Source organism: Lemur catta, chromosome 12, assembly GCF_020740605.2.
Source record: "Lemur catta isolate mLemCat1 chromosome 12, mLemCat1.pri, whole genome shotgun sequence".
NCBI lineage: Eukaryota > Metazoa > Chordata > Mammalia > Primates > Lemuridae > Lemur > Lemur catta.
Window position 1 is genome coordinate 33,620,019 of NC_059139.1, and position 15,040 is coordinate 33,635,058.

Genomic DNA, 15,040 nt, shown 5'->3' on the forward strand with positions numbered 1-15,040 from the left:
TTAACCTTTTAAAATATAAGTATAGAATAAAAGAATTATGTGAGAGATATATTAACTTTATTTTCTATACTTTAATAGCATATCTATAGTATACATCATTTCTCTTTAAAAAAATAAATATCAATAAAAATATAAAGATCATGTTTGTGAAGGAGCACTGCTTTTCACAATCACTTGCCTTTACATTTTAACCACACTTCTACTGTCTGTCTTCCCAGAAATAATCCTGGTCATGAATGGCAACCTGAGTGATGGGCATAGGGATCTTGTTTCCCTTTCTAAGAGCAGACTGATAAACTTGGTCATAACCAGCCACAGGGTATGATGCCTTGGATGCCTTTTATAACTAGCCATTCCACACTGTAACCAAATACCTGGCCAATATTTATGAAAATATAAAAGAATTTCATTAAAAGGAATCAGGGCTCTTTGGAAAAATGACTGATTCCAAGCCTGGAGTATAAAATGCACAAGATATGCCTGAACAGCTTGTCATACCCAAAGCAAGGAAGCCATCAAAGATTGCTAAGGTTATGTGAAAAGGATGCAGGGGCCAACTTGAAGGGGCTCTCACTTTCCAAGCAATGGACAATCTGAGTTTCAAAAAATTAATATTCATAGAGAACTGAAACATATCAAATATATTTAAATCAATAGGCTTATAATGATTTTTATAAAAGATAACATTCATTGATTACCTGTGGAGATGTTTAAGAATCAACTCATTATGAAAACTGCTAAGTAAAATGAAAGAATCAAGCATTTATCCTAATTTTCTTGTATAAATGAAACCTTGGGGTATTCAAATATTGATAAGTGAAAAGTTCTTTATGAAATAATTCTAGCTAATAATCAGAATTACAGTGTCACCATTTTTCAACCCCAATGAAACAATGGATCTCAGTATTATCAATGGCTGCTAAAACCATTACCTTGAGGGGTGGGGGGACAAGGGCAATATACGTAACCTAAACTTATGTACCCCTACAATATGCTGAAATAATAAAAATAAATAAATAAAACCATTACATGAAAAGCCAAAGGGGAATTTTATAGTGGATGAATCTGGCTGACCCCATTGAGAAATTTTAACATTACAAAAAAGGGAGAAAACTCTAAAAGGAAAAGAAAAATGAACCTGAATTGGATTAAACCCTCTTGACATAAAACACCAATTTATAGGACATATAGGGCACAGAAGATCATGTTAAATAATGTCACAAGGACACAAACAGCCATCTCCAGAATGTAGGAAATTCTATAGGACAATTTACCTGGTTTCTTCAAAAAATAAACGGCAAATAGGAAGAAAATGAGAGGGGGTAACTACAGATTGAGATTTAAGGGACATATCAACCAAATTTAATATCTGGGCCCAGTCTGGATCATGATTTGAACTAGCTGTTAAAAAAAATATTTATGAGATAATTGAAAATATTTAAGCACTGTTAGTATATTTGATGATATTAAGGAATTTTTTTTAGGTGTGATAAGGTTAAAGAAAAATGAATCATATACTGCAGAGACACATAAAAATCTGATGCTTTGGATTTGCTTCAAATTACTCTAGAAGGCAGAGAGTTGAATAAGGCAAGTATAAAATAAAACAAGATAGACCCCAAGCTGATAACTATGGAAGTGGGAAATGGGTACCTGAAAGTCCATTGTACTATTCTGTCTACTTTTATGTATGTTTGAAATTTTCTATAATTAAAAATAACAACCAAATTTCAGAGTTGAGAAGAACTATAGATTATCCCCCTTTCAACTCATGTTTTTAAATGAAAAACTGAGACTTAAAGAGATTAACTATCCTTCTTCCCAAGATAATGTTATTTTTATGAAATCATGTTGCCTCTTTTTAATTATTTCTTAAATATGTTATGATTGTTAAATACTATTTTACACTGTGTAATATATATAGGTTACTTGTTGGAAGAAACAAAAAAAATCACAAATATATTAATTTAACAAATATTTACTAAGCCCTTACTATGTGTCAAACACTATCCTAGGCATTCTTTTTTCTAAAATAAGCCTATGATAGTTATCCATATGACTCTGAATTAGGGAGCTGTATTAAGAATTACCTCTAGGGTTAACAGTGATGTTCTATTAAGAAAGTTCCTCCGGCAATATGCGATTTCAGAACGATAGCCTCCTTCTTGCCGTGCTTTCTTCCACCTAGATAAATAAAATGTTAATCAGCGAACAAGGTCACCATGTTTTCTTTGCAAACTCTCTTTCAGAGCTAATAACCAAAGTTAAGATTTAAATAAATTATGATCCTTTAAAAAGGGGAGAGGTCTTGCTTGTTGCAGCAGCTACCCATTGTATATAAGAATTTCAACTGCAAAAGATATTTTTTCTGTTTATGTGTAATAGTAAGTTATTAAGTTACTGCAAATATGAGATAATATACATATAATAATATCAAGTATATGGTTCTTAAATTTTAGGATTATAAAACATATAAATCTCTAAAATAATTGTGCCTTGGACAGATGAAATAACTAAAAATAAATTAAAACCTTAGATGTATAATTTTAATGATAGTCAAAGATAAATTTTTTAAAAAAGTAAATAACCTCAGGTCATTGGCTTATTGATAACACCTAGATCATTTCTTTACCCCAGATATGCATTGTAGATCGTCAGATGGTCTGAATCTGCCATGGCCAAAGCTGACTTTGCAAGATCTGCTTCATCTTTTCGACCAATTGGTGTGGTAAAAGGAGACTTCTCTGTCATAACTGCGGCTAGTGTTGCCTATCCATAAATAAGCGAACAATTTGTCACTGAAGAGGTATACAAGGCAGTTAATTTGTAAAAGAAAGCATATTATAAAACAATCACACTTTAAGTTGCCTGTTCCTTATTTTCAGTACATTTATCATGTTCTACCATAGCTAATTTATATTTTCATTTTACTTATTTACTTATTTTTTAAGAGACAGGGTCTCATTCTGTCACCCAGGCTGGAGTACAGTGGCATCATCATAGCTCACTGCGGCCTCAAACTCCTGGGCTCAAGCTATTTTCATTTTAAATAATTACTTTTAGTTTCATTTTATGGAATTAAAAAAATATATCACTTTATTTTTATACCATTTATGTGCAATAAGGAGGTAATATCACCACAATCTGAGAAAAAAACTAAACATTTGTATAAGTGATTTATAGTCTGTCATACAGTTAGAGGCAATTTAGTCTGTTTTCTTGACTCCTAGACTGTTGAATTTCTATTGTCTGCAATGCTCTTTAAAAATAATTTGGACTACATAACAACCCATTTGTTGTTGCAGGTTATCACATAAACCATCATGAAAGAGATTATTTTTTGAACTTGGGCCCAATTCTGGTGAGCACCTATTTGTAATACTAAAGAAAAAGCCCAGAATAGTTAATTCACATTCTCTCCATTCTCTTTTTAATATAGCCTCAACTTGTAATCCCAGAAAAGGCCACAGCTTGATACAGTTGGAAAGTTGGAATGAATGGCACAGCAGGCATAAATGCCCAAAGATTCAGATATATGCACAGAATTTGTTAATTCTAAGATAATTTGAGGAAATAGAACTCTGATAATTACTGCCTCAGAAAAAGAACCCAGAAAAGGAAAGGAAAAAATTTTTGATTCTATTTCTCAAAGTCTGTGGTGTTCAAAGCTTCCTGAGAATTGTCCACTACATATTCAATTAAATAAATATTTCATGTGGGTTGGTTGATAGCAAAATTCTAGACAAACCAAACTCACAAAATAGTACCTACTGTACACTTAAGAAAATGAATGGATTTTCAAGTATATCAATATAAAAAATTAAATATTATATTAAAAAATTTTCATCAAGCATTTAGGCCCCCTGGGTTTTAATGTCAGTACAGACATTCTAGTTAATTAAAAAACACTTAAATTAAAACTTAAACATTGTTTCCAAATTTAATAATTTCCTGGCCAAATGACATTTAAGTGAAGTAGCAGCAGCATCGTTTGACTTACTACTGGGTCAAGGCAGCCAAATATGGCACCAAAAATAAGCATCTTGCCAATCTTGACATTCACAGGTAAAGCTGCAAGGTGTTGGCCCAATGGAGTCAGTTTAGGCTCATTTAGTTCACAAGCTCCAATTTTTCGGAGTAAATTCATTGCATTGCTGATTACTTGAAGCTGAGGAGGATCTAAGGCTTTAGAGAGGAAATCTTCAGGAGAACCAAGATTACATTTCTGCAGATTAAAAAAGAATGATAAAATTGGTATATGATCAGAAACAATTAACACTACCCAAAGACATGATATTGGAACTAAATCTCAGTTCAGCAAAATTTTGAGCAAAGAGGGTGAAATTGTGAATACCACTATCCTACTATTTTTCTTATAATGGAAGGGGGAGAGGGAGAGAGTATTGTGAGTATATGTGTGTTTTTTTGGGGGGAATGCATAAAGATGAGATCTTCCAACCCACATTTTTAGTTTCTTCATTCCTGATTTTTATAGTCAAAAACCTAAGAAATGAAGGGTATTATATATCTTTTATTCTAGAAAGACCGTGGTTTAGGTCAGGGTTTCACAGTATCAGCACTACTGGTATTTAGGGCTGGATAATTTTTTGTTTTAGGGAGCTGTCCTGTGTACTGTCAGATTTTGAGCAACATCCCTGATCTCTATCCACTAGATACCAGTAGTATTTTACCCCTGTCCAATTATGACAACCAAAAATGCCTCCAGACATTGTCAAATGTCCCCTGGCAGGCAATATTGGCCCCAGTTGAGAATTACTGGTCTAGGTTATGAGGCCATATTCTAATCTATAAAGTATGAGTATACAAGGCAAAATCAAAACACAGAGGATTTACTTATAAAAAGATGGAAAGGGACATACATTAAAGAGTAAAATACTTGAAAATGTAAAGCAATATAAGGTAAATAAATTTAGGTCTTCATTTTTTTCTAGAAAGAAATGAAGGACAAAACTCATCTGCACCTCCCCCTGGGATTACCATAATATGAAGACATAATTCCTCCAAAGGTACACGTAAAATTTCAGGAACTGAATAGTCCATAAAGCCTTCAAATCTGAAAAACAAAATAAAATAATACTAAATATACATTATCAGAAATGTTACACAGTACTGATTTATGGGCTTGAAATTTCCAGTTCTATGCCATACCTTTCTCTTGTGTACATTCGGAAGCAGAAGCCGTCTCTGACTCTCCCAGCTCTACCCTGGCGCTGCAGAGCACTGGCTTTACTGACAAATGTCTCCACCAAAGAACTCATCTGACTGCTTTCATGGTACCTAAAGAAATGTTTTAGGAGAGAATATGTAGACAATTGACTTTAAATCACAACTGGAAAAAGCTGGGAATATGTGACTCTTAAAATTAAGTTGAACATAGGCTAAAAAAAGTTATTATAGTGGACCAACATTTCTCAAATCATGTTTCATATTTAAATAACTTATTAAATAGCAAGCATTGCATACTAAATCCCATACTACCAAATTAAAAGCTCTGGCACAAGAAAAAAATTTACCCTTGCTCAAACTAATCTGATCATGGAATCTTTTTTATTTTAGAGGAATATCTATTAATTATACAATGAGAATTCTTTGAAATAGTTTGAGAAATGCTACTGTGAACATTACAATTCAAGGTACCTTCCACAAGATACAGTTAAACCCTGAAAACATTTCCTCTAAAGGCACAATTCAAAGAATCAAGAATTTATTTTCTATTGAATATTCTTTTTCAAATATTTCTATAGTTTCCTAATATTGGGGATAGTATATATAGATTATAAGAAATTACTAAATGTGGTCTCCTCTATTTATACAACATAAATATAATGTAGTAATCTTTCTGTTAAAGATTTAGTTATGGTTACCTATTATGTTCCAGTTACTATACTAGGCACTTTCAGATATGAAATTTTCATTTTCCCCATTTACATATGAGGAAACTGATGATAACAGAGGTTATATTACTTGCTCAAGAGATTTAAATCCAGCTCTGACTCCAAAACCCATGTTCTTTTTATATAACCCCACAAATAATGCTTTTTCTTAAATAATTTATTTTACAAACACAAAAGGATCTATAAAAATTTATGTTCTGAAAATTTTCTCAGTGTTTTTCTAAAAGTAGCAGTACACTGGCATTACTTATGGGAAAACTCATGACATGAAATTCTGACATTTACTCTAAGACATTTTAAAGTTTCCTATAGTTTCTCTAAAGCTTCTTGCTTTGGGCAGAATTAGGACATTTGGGATTCTTCCTATATAATTCTATGATTTCTCCTAAGAATCTAAGAGCCCCAAGTGAAAAATGTTTTGATTTGGGAAATTCAAACTTACTTATTTTCTTTTGTTCTTCCAGTATCAATTACAAATACAACATCTGGAATAGTGATACCCGTCTCTGCAATATTTGTTGCTAAAACAATCTGAAAATAAACAAAAAGCTAAAACATTTAGGCAACTTTCAGCAACATATCATCATTTAAATTTCTTTAGATAGTTTGAGCTGATGGATTTTTAAAAGTGAATTTCAATTTTATTCACAAAAATTTATAATCTATTTGCTATTGTGTAATTTTAATACACTCTCTTAGTTTCATCAGCTCAGCTTGCTAATTAAAGTTATAGAATTTTTATTCTAAAAAAATATCATTCCCCTAATTTTAGTCAGTCATCTCAAAAATAACAGAAGTAGAATGGGAAGCTGGATCAGAGAATGGAGATAACTCAACACAACCCTTCACAATTATTAGGAAAAAAATAGCACATTAATGAGAAGAACTGGGTTGCTGTCCTGGCTCTGTTATTTATTAGCTTTGTGACCTAGGACAAGTCACTTTACCTCTCTGGGCCTCAGTTACCTCAACTGTAAATTGGAAGGTAGAAATGGATGATTTCTTAGGTCTAGCTCTCAAGTTCTTAACAATGATGGCTGAATAGTGCAATCTTCTGCATTTTTTTCTGTTGAATCCTTACAGATAAAACGTTTAGGAAATTCCAAGTCAAATTCAATTATGTATTACTCTATTTCAACTGTGTAGTTCAATATCGAATGATTGCTTTTCTTATTCATTTATCCTAGGAAATGGAACCCAGATTATTATTAAGAGCTGCATGGGACCTACGTGATCATTCTACATCAGTAGCGTTCAAATTTTATTGTTAAGGGATGGAACTCTTCTTTAAATCAAATCTTACAGGGAAGCACAAATGTTACAGATAAGAGCACAGCCTCAAAAACTCTGGAGTTCTTACAGCACAATTAGAAAGCCATCAGTTGTATCCAATCCCTTTTAAAGGTAAGTGAGGTTGGGTGGTTGCCAAAGGCTATACAGATGGCAGCAGTTTAGGAACTACAGCCCTGGCCTCCTGCATTACAGTAGGGTTCTTTCCAGATGCTCTGTGTTCCCCACACTTCCCACATTGTGCTCTTTTTACTCCTGAGAAAGGGTTCAAAATCTGAGAAACTCTTTAGGAGGCCCAGGCAGGAGGATCGTTTGAGACCAACCCACACAACATAGAGATACTGTCTCTATAAAAAATAGAAAAATTAGCTGGGTCAAGTGGCACATGCCAGGTACTTGGAAGGCTGAGGCAGAAGAATCACTTGAAGCCCAGGAATTCAAGGCTGCAGTGAGCTATGATCATGCCACTGTTCCCCAGCCTGGGAGAAAGAGTAAGACCCTGTCTCAAAAAATAAAAATGAAAAAATCTGAGAAACTCTTTGCTAAGCAACTTTTCATTCAGAATCCTGAACAGAGGACACAATGAAAACTCTTGAGGTTTTTTTCCCCCTACCTAATGGTCTATGTACTGTAAAAATAATCAGGGATGAACAGTCTAGAGAACAAGAATCCACCCAGGACTTAAATAGCTTCTGACATCCAATCTCCTTCATGATGCTTTCTTGGGAAAAAGTAGTGATTTATTTTATTTTTTTTTTTGCAAGCAACATCCATACCACATTTTTCAACTACCACTCCCTCCAAAAGTCTGGTCCCTTACATAGCACATAATGTAAATATTCAAATTGCTTGAATTTTATTATTGGGTTCAGTTACTTCTCATTATGTTAACCTGCCTGGAGTCTGCCATGTACTATATGGCACTTAATATTAACAACTGACTGATGATAAAAAGTCACAATGCTGTCATGAAATACTCCCAGGTGGATCACATGTAAGTTTGCTGTACTGAATTTTACCTTCCTGACTCCTGGAGGAGGGAGTGTGAATGCTGCAGCTTGATCTTGGGTTGAAAGAATAGAATGCAGAGCTATCACTTTATATCTGAAAGTTAAAATCATAGTTCTTAGCAAGAGTTTCTCTTTAGAAGACACTGCAAAGAATAACAAAATTTATTTGCATATAGGAAGCAACTTAAAAATTTTTTATTATGAAAAAATTTAAACACAAGAGTTCACAGAATGGTACAATGAAACCCCATATATACCCATCACAGAGAAAAAAATTTAATATGAATAAATTATATGAAATATAAGATTAAAAAATGTTCTAATGTTGAAGTGATAACCATTACAGCGGTAATAAGCTATATCAAAAAAGACATAGTAAACAGCTGATTCAATACGTATGGATGATAAATAGCAATGTTGCTGGGTTTTGCACAATTGAGTGGGTTGGGGGAGGGCAGTCATCACCTTACTGTTAGCCACACAATCCCCTCTGCATATCATATTAAGAAAATGGAAGAAATGCAGATATAGTACATAAACATTTTTAGTAGATAAAATACTAAAACAGAAATGTAAAAAAACAAACACAAAACTTGTTTCACAATGGACAATTTTAACTAAAGGTGAAAAAACTGAAAACTCTGATCATGAGTTTTAATGTACCAAGCCGTTTTCTATTTTAACACATTAACTGCTATGAGAATTGTATTTAACTCACTCTAGTTTTGACGCTGGGGCCATGTGAAGCATATATAAAATCTTACTTGTCAATGTTCTTATTGTTACAATTAATATTGACAATTTAATTCTAAAAACATGGGTTAAAGGAATAGAAGTCAATAAATTTCGTTTTTCTATTTATGTTTACCTTTAAATTACACTTGAAGTTTTTATTCTATTATCGTAACAAACACTGTAGCCCCAAGGAAAAGTTTCTGGTTTTTTTGTGAGGCAGACAATGTGTTAAAACTACCAGGAATACAATGAAGAGGTATAGTTACCGTTCAGAATAAAATCTTCTATCATTTGACAGGAGATCATACAACTGTTGAATATGAGCAAGACCTGGTAAAAAGATCAATACTGCTCCTTCAATATTTCTGAATTGGGGACTTTTGTCTGAAATTTTAAAAAAGATACAATATTTAAAATAAGGAACAACACATAAAATATTAATAAAAGATCTCCCATTAGCAGAAATGTTTTATCAAAACAAATGGAGACATATTAGAAAAAGAAAGATACCTAAATATGCAAGAAGTTCCAAAATGAGATCCAGGTTGATTTTATGAGGATTCATGTAGAGAATAGCATGCTGAGTGCGATTGCTGTACTTTTGGTAAAATGGATTTAAATCAGCATTTGCTCCAGTCTGAACTGGGATGTATTCCTAAAAGAAACCCAACCAGAGGGAGCTGAACAAAAACATTAAGTATTTTTATAACACAAAGAAGGAAAAAAGGACGTATTCATTCAAATCTATATTTTTCTCATTGTCATCATTATTTTGTTAAAACATAGGAAGAGTACAATTTTTAAAAGTGGAAAAAGTTTCAGAAAATTTCATCTCTCCTATAATTTAATTTCATCCAGCTCCTAATTATAGCAAAATCTTTTAATCTTGTCATGTATATACTAAAAGAATTGTTAAAAAATATAATCATGTGTGCATTATTCTGTGGTAATTCAAAAGCAGCCAGGCCAAGAGAGATCAGAATAACTTTAATAAGTAGTTTATACCTGCCTTATTCCTTCTATGTTCTACTTTGGCTACTGAATTCCAATCATCTCTTTTGAAAGAACTATACATTTCTGAAATCTTTCTTAGTTTGTAATTTTTATCTCCAGTGTTTTAGGGAAAAATTTTAGTTTTTGCTTTCTTGGTTTATCTGTTTATTAAAAGATAAAGTAACTTTAACTTTGTGTTTTCACCAGATTAGATATATGCATAAAATATCACGGACATAATGAAAATGCTGGATCTAGTACCACTGGCTAAAATGCAAGAGAATGTAGCTTTTGTGATATTTCTAAACACACATAGTTTGGACTAACTCCCTAGGAACAACTATGCTTGCCCTAGATAGCTTCACTATAGAGCTAAGGTTGGCTTCTGCCAGGACGAAGGCTGCTAAGAAAACTAAAGGCAAGGATCTAGGTTTTGGGCCTGCTCTATCTTGACTGACCACCTACGGTGTTGAGACAAAGTAGAGAGAATCACTATAAATTTGGTCAATAATTGATCATTGGTATGAAATTTTTATAAGAAGTTGTTTCTTACTTATATGGTTACTTGATTTTATATTTGTATCTAAATAGCCCAGAACAGTGTAAAAATACAGTTAAAATATCACAAATCAAAGACTATAGTCTATGAAATAAAATTAAAGAAATGACCTTTAAAATTTGCTCATACTCATCGCTATTCTTCTTCTACCAAATTATACTCAAATTCACTGTGTTAGCCATATGATTTTAACTCTTGGGGCATAACTCTCGTGGCAGGTTATGTCCTGGATATCATAATAGAACATCTTTCAAAATGTTTTCTTTTTACCAGATACTTTCTTATTCCCCCTGCTTTGCTGGTAACATTAATGGTTATTTCTTCTTCCTCCTCCAGAAATTTCTGACAATACTCTGAGTCTTTCTCCAGCACAAAGCCTGTTTCTTCTATTATATCTTCAAGATGAAAAACCTGCATAGAGTAAGGCATGTAAGTGGGTGAATTCAAATTTGTTTCAATAAATATCATTTTAAAGAGAACAAGGGCGGGTACAATAACTTTGACTCGAACTGTACAAAAGCAATTTATGTAACCAAAAAGTCTGTACCCCCATAATATTCTGATTAAAAGAGGAAAAAAAGAAAAAAACAAAACAAAAAATAAAGAGTACAAGGGGATCATCACCTTTTGAATGTCACCAAATGCTAATTTAGAATATCATGAAAAAAACTTTCTTTTAGTATCATTTAGGAATGAAGAACTTGGTTGATATAAATGGATTGTCCCTAAAGTCTCAGGGCAAATTACATTACTGTGTATAGATTTTTCTTTTTATGTGAAAACGTTAAAAGAGTAGATTTTTATCAGCTGAACTAAAAAGGTAAGCATTAAGAACAGAATATGCAGAAAGGAAGCTTCAAAGACAACCCTAAATTTGAGGGATGGGTAAAAGAGGAGTTCCTTACTGCCAGGTAGCCACTCGTAATCTGGATATAATAATGATGTAAAAATAAGTTTTATATTCTGTAGCCCTCAGGTCTATCTTTCATCAGAACTCTCTTTTCTCTCCTACCCACCCCTCAGGCAAGGCAGCACCAGTCATGTGATTCTCAAGGCTGTCCCCAGGTCCTCTGTTGACTCGCTGTACCTAGGAATAGTCTTCTGGGGAAACTCCCTGTGGGGACTGCAATTTCTGCTTATACACACCTTAGAAAGAAAACTTACCTCAACAGGATAACTTCTTCCTGAAATTCTGAGAATAGGGCAGTGTGTGAAATATGTAGAAAATTTTTCACTGTCCACAGTGGCACTCATTAGAATCAAGTGTAGATCAGAACGTTTCTGTAAAATTTCCTTCAAGATAATTAGTAGGAAGTCTGACTGAACACTTCTTTCATGAACCTAGTATAAAGGAAATAAAAAAAAAAAACTAATCATATCCTATATAAGGTCTAGTATGAGGCTTATACAAGCAAACACTCAAATCTACTAAAAGTTAATCAATATTTAAGTATAGTCAGTACACGTGCAGGGAAGGAGCTGTATGTTTCAAATAAGGCAGATCTTCATAATTAAAAGTAAAGTCATTCTCTAATATTGAAGCCATTGAAAATCAGCATATAATGCTCATGATTAGCCGGGACAGTAGGACTATCCCAGGAGATGGTTTGTAAAATCAGATCAGATGTGGCTGATAAGATTAGGGTCTATCCCAAATTTCAGTTAGAAACAAGGGTGACTCCTAAATCTCTGCCACTAATATAAAACTGTATGGTCACCATTACCACAAGACAGTTTATCCACCATGTAGAAAAAGGGGAGTTGACTGGTAGGAATATGACAGGGTATCTATCACTGTCCAGGAAAAAGGGTTTCATGCTCTTCCAACAAATGTATTTTAGGGAATAGCGCTGTAAAACTGCTATAGAGTACAGGCAAATTATATTGTCAGAACTTAACAAATACTTGCTGAATGTATAAGAATGTAAAGAATACTGAATGTATAATGTAAAGATGTCTGTCTTTCAATTTTCTGTACTCTGATTTATTTCTACTCCATTTTATTTCACAGCAGACTTGAGGTAGTACACAAAGATAAAGTACATCAAGATGATAAATTAAAACAGGTTTTATCATTCATTTGCTTGGAAGGGAGACGGTGGTTAAGTGTTCAGGCTCTGGACTCAATTGCTTGGGTCCAATTCTTGGCTTGGTCACTTACAGGATGACTTAGTTAAAGTTATTTAAATATCTCTAGGTCTATTTCTTCTATATAAGAATACAAATAATGCAAACTTCATAGAGCTGTGACAATCAAATGAGATAATGCAAAGCCTTTAGAACAGAGACTAACAAATAGTAAGTGCTCAGCATTGTGTTAGATGCTGCAGATTAAAAAGTGACCAAGACCAAGTTCTCTTCATTTGAGACTTTTTAGTGCAGTAAGAAGATATTGTACAGGATGGTTTGAAATTACATGTGAAGGGGAGCTAATCCAGATGGTCAGGAAGGTTACTAGGACAAATTGCCACTGACACTGAGAACTGAAGGATGAGTTTGAAAAGAAAAAAAGGAAGAGGAAGAAACAGGATGAGAAAGGAAAGAAAAAGTGTTCATGTCAAGGGACACTGTGTACAAAAACATGGTGGAAAGAGGGATAATAATCATTTCAGAAAGTGGAAAAACAAAAACAGTTGAGAATGGGATGACAGATGGGCAAGAGACAAAACTAGGTACTGAATAAACTGCTGCATAAGGCTTTATAAACCATGGTAAGGAATTGAGACTTTACCCTAAGGAGTCAGGGAGGAGAGTGATTAAAGCATTGTAAAACAGAGGAATCATATGATCTGAGTTTTATTTTAAAAAGGATAACTCTGGCTATAATGTGGAGAATGTGGTGGAAAGTAAAGCAGAAAGCAGGAAATTTAATTCATTAGTGGCTTCTGTAGTAATTAAAGAGATAATAACGGTGGCCTCTACAAGAATAACACCAGTGAATATGAAGAAAAGTGAATGCATTTGAGAAAGGCAGAATAAAAGGACTAGGTAATTGGATGGAGGCAATGTGGGAGAAAGAAGGAAAAATCTTGGACGTTTTTACTTTGGTGGTTTGACCAGGTGATTGTGGGGATCATTCACTGAGATTCAGGAGAGGAGGAGGGGCAACTTATATAATACGAGCAGGGAGGGAAGATGTTGAGTTTTGGAAATGCGGGAGTTTGAAGTTGCTGAGACTGAAGCTATTTAAAAGGTAGTTGGCTATTTATGTCTGAAGCTCAGGAAGCTCCTGATGGATGACATAGATTTGGAAAACCTCAACAAATAGATGGTAATTTATATAGATAAGAATTAAAAAAAAAAAGAAGAAAAACCAAATTATATACTACTTCATTGGGTTGCTGAAAGGATTAAATGAATTTATGTAAAAATAAATTATATATAAAATAGATAATTTGCACATACCAAATAGTATTCATGAAATAAATCAATTAACATGAGACATTTGTTAGAGGAAATTACATTATTACATATGAAGTATCTGGCATTTGGTAAGCACAAAGAAAATGTTAAAAGTAACATCTCTTTAATATAAAAATATTTCAAATTTCTGGATGCAACTATAAAATCTACTCACCTCATCTACAATAACATGAGACACATTAGTTAGAAGACCATCTTCTTGAAGTTTCCTTAGCAAAACGCCTGTTGTACAATAGAGTAACCTGGTAGATTCACAAGCTCGAGATTCCATTCGGATCTGATATCCACACAGAGAATTCTGAAAGAAGAATACAAGGCCTTAGATTCTCCCAAGTAATCTGGGAAATAAGCTTTAAAAAGTAAAGCATGAGTGCTCTTCTTGCTACTATATGGAGCAGTCTGAGCAAATCTAGTGCAATTTATTATATTAGTAATAAATAATTGCATTTAATTTATTAGTAATATACTAATAGTCAATCTATTTAGTGCAGTTTGTTACAATCTATTTAATGTAATTTATTATTACAAGTATTTTCCATAGTCTTCAATTAATAATATAAAACTATAAAATTTGTTTTGGTAATTTTAAGCAGAAAAACTTTTGTTCTTTTCATGGTGCTGAGAAAAAAGCTATTAATTTTCTTCAAGTATCATTAACATAATCATGAAAACATAACTGATGTTCAACTAATTTAATAGAGCAAAATATTGAGGTACTCAGGTACAGAATTTTAGCACAGCTTCTATAATTTGCTCTACTTTTCTACCAACGTATCATAAAACTTGCTCCCATTATCATACCAGTGATGCCTAATGGGAATTTTGATGTCCCATCTATTCCTATCATATTTTCTTACTCTTTCAATCATCCCTTTGTCTTATCTGTATACAAGTCTGTCATCCTCTTAGGCAGAAACTGTACCTTTTTATCCTCCTATGTTCCATAACAGAAACCCAATTTGCTAAATAAAAAATTGTTAATGAAGGGGTACCCATCCTAGAGACAAAAATATCACATACCATCTCCACAAAGAATAATTCAAAGTATAAATAATCTGATTTATATGAACTTTCAATTCATTGTATTTGGTTCTAACCACTGTAATTAATTCCCA

The 15,040-nt window shown here is 33.1% G+C and overlaps 1 protein-coding gene and 1 long non-coding RNA gene across 4 annotated transcripts in view; one reads left to right on the forward strand and one right to left on the reverse strand.

The window, feature by feature from the left end:
* LOC123647984 overlaps positions 1-10,916 on the forward strand; it is a 34,297-nt gene extending 23,381 nt beyond the window's left edge. For all 3 annotated transcript variants that reach the window (XR_006738447.1, XR_006738446.1, XR_006738448.1), the window contains 5 exons: positions 2,638-2,806; positions 3,306-3,361; positions 4,953-5,027; positions 7,103-7,319; positions 10,839-10,916. This is a non-coding gene — a long non-coding RNA (uncharacterized LOC123647984). The remainder of the gene's footprint in view (positions 1-2,637; positions 2,807-3,305; positions 3,362-4,952; positions 5,028-7,102; positions 7,320-10,838) is intronic.
* Positions 1-15,040, reverse strand: part of DHX29 (DExH-box helicase 29) — a 43,262-nt gene that overhangs the window by 7,316 nt on the left and 20,906 nt on the right. Inside the window, exons 12-23 of the mRNA XM_045565654.1 lie at positions 14,080-14,223; positions 11,667-11,843; positions 10,773-10,913; positions 9,461-9,605; positions 9,217-9,334; positions 8,225-8,309; positions 6,358-6,446; positions 5,170-5,298; positions 4,999-5,074; positions 4,001-4,225; positions 2,633-2,769; positions 2,091-2,184 (exon numbers count right to left, since the gene is read on the reverse strand). Coding sequence (XP_045421610.1) covers positions 2,091-2,184; positions 2,633-2,769; positions 4,001-4,225; positions 4,999-5,074; positions 5,170-5,298; positions 6,358-6,446; positions 8,225-8,309; positions 9,217-9,334; positions 9,461-9,605; positions 10,773-10,913; positions 11,667-11,843; positions 14,080-14,223 — 1,560 coding nt within the window. The remainder of the gene's footprint in view (positions 1-2,090; positions 2,185-2,632; positions 2,770-4,000; positions 4,226-4,998; positions 5,075-5,169; positions 5,299-6,357; positions 6,447-8,224; positions 8,310-9,216; positions 9,335-9,460; positions 9,606-10,772; positions 10,914-11,666; positions 11,844-14,079; positions 14,224-15,040) is intronic.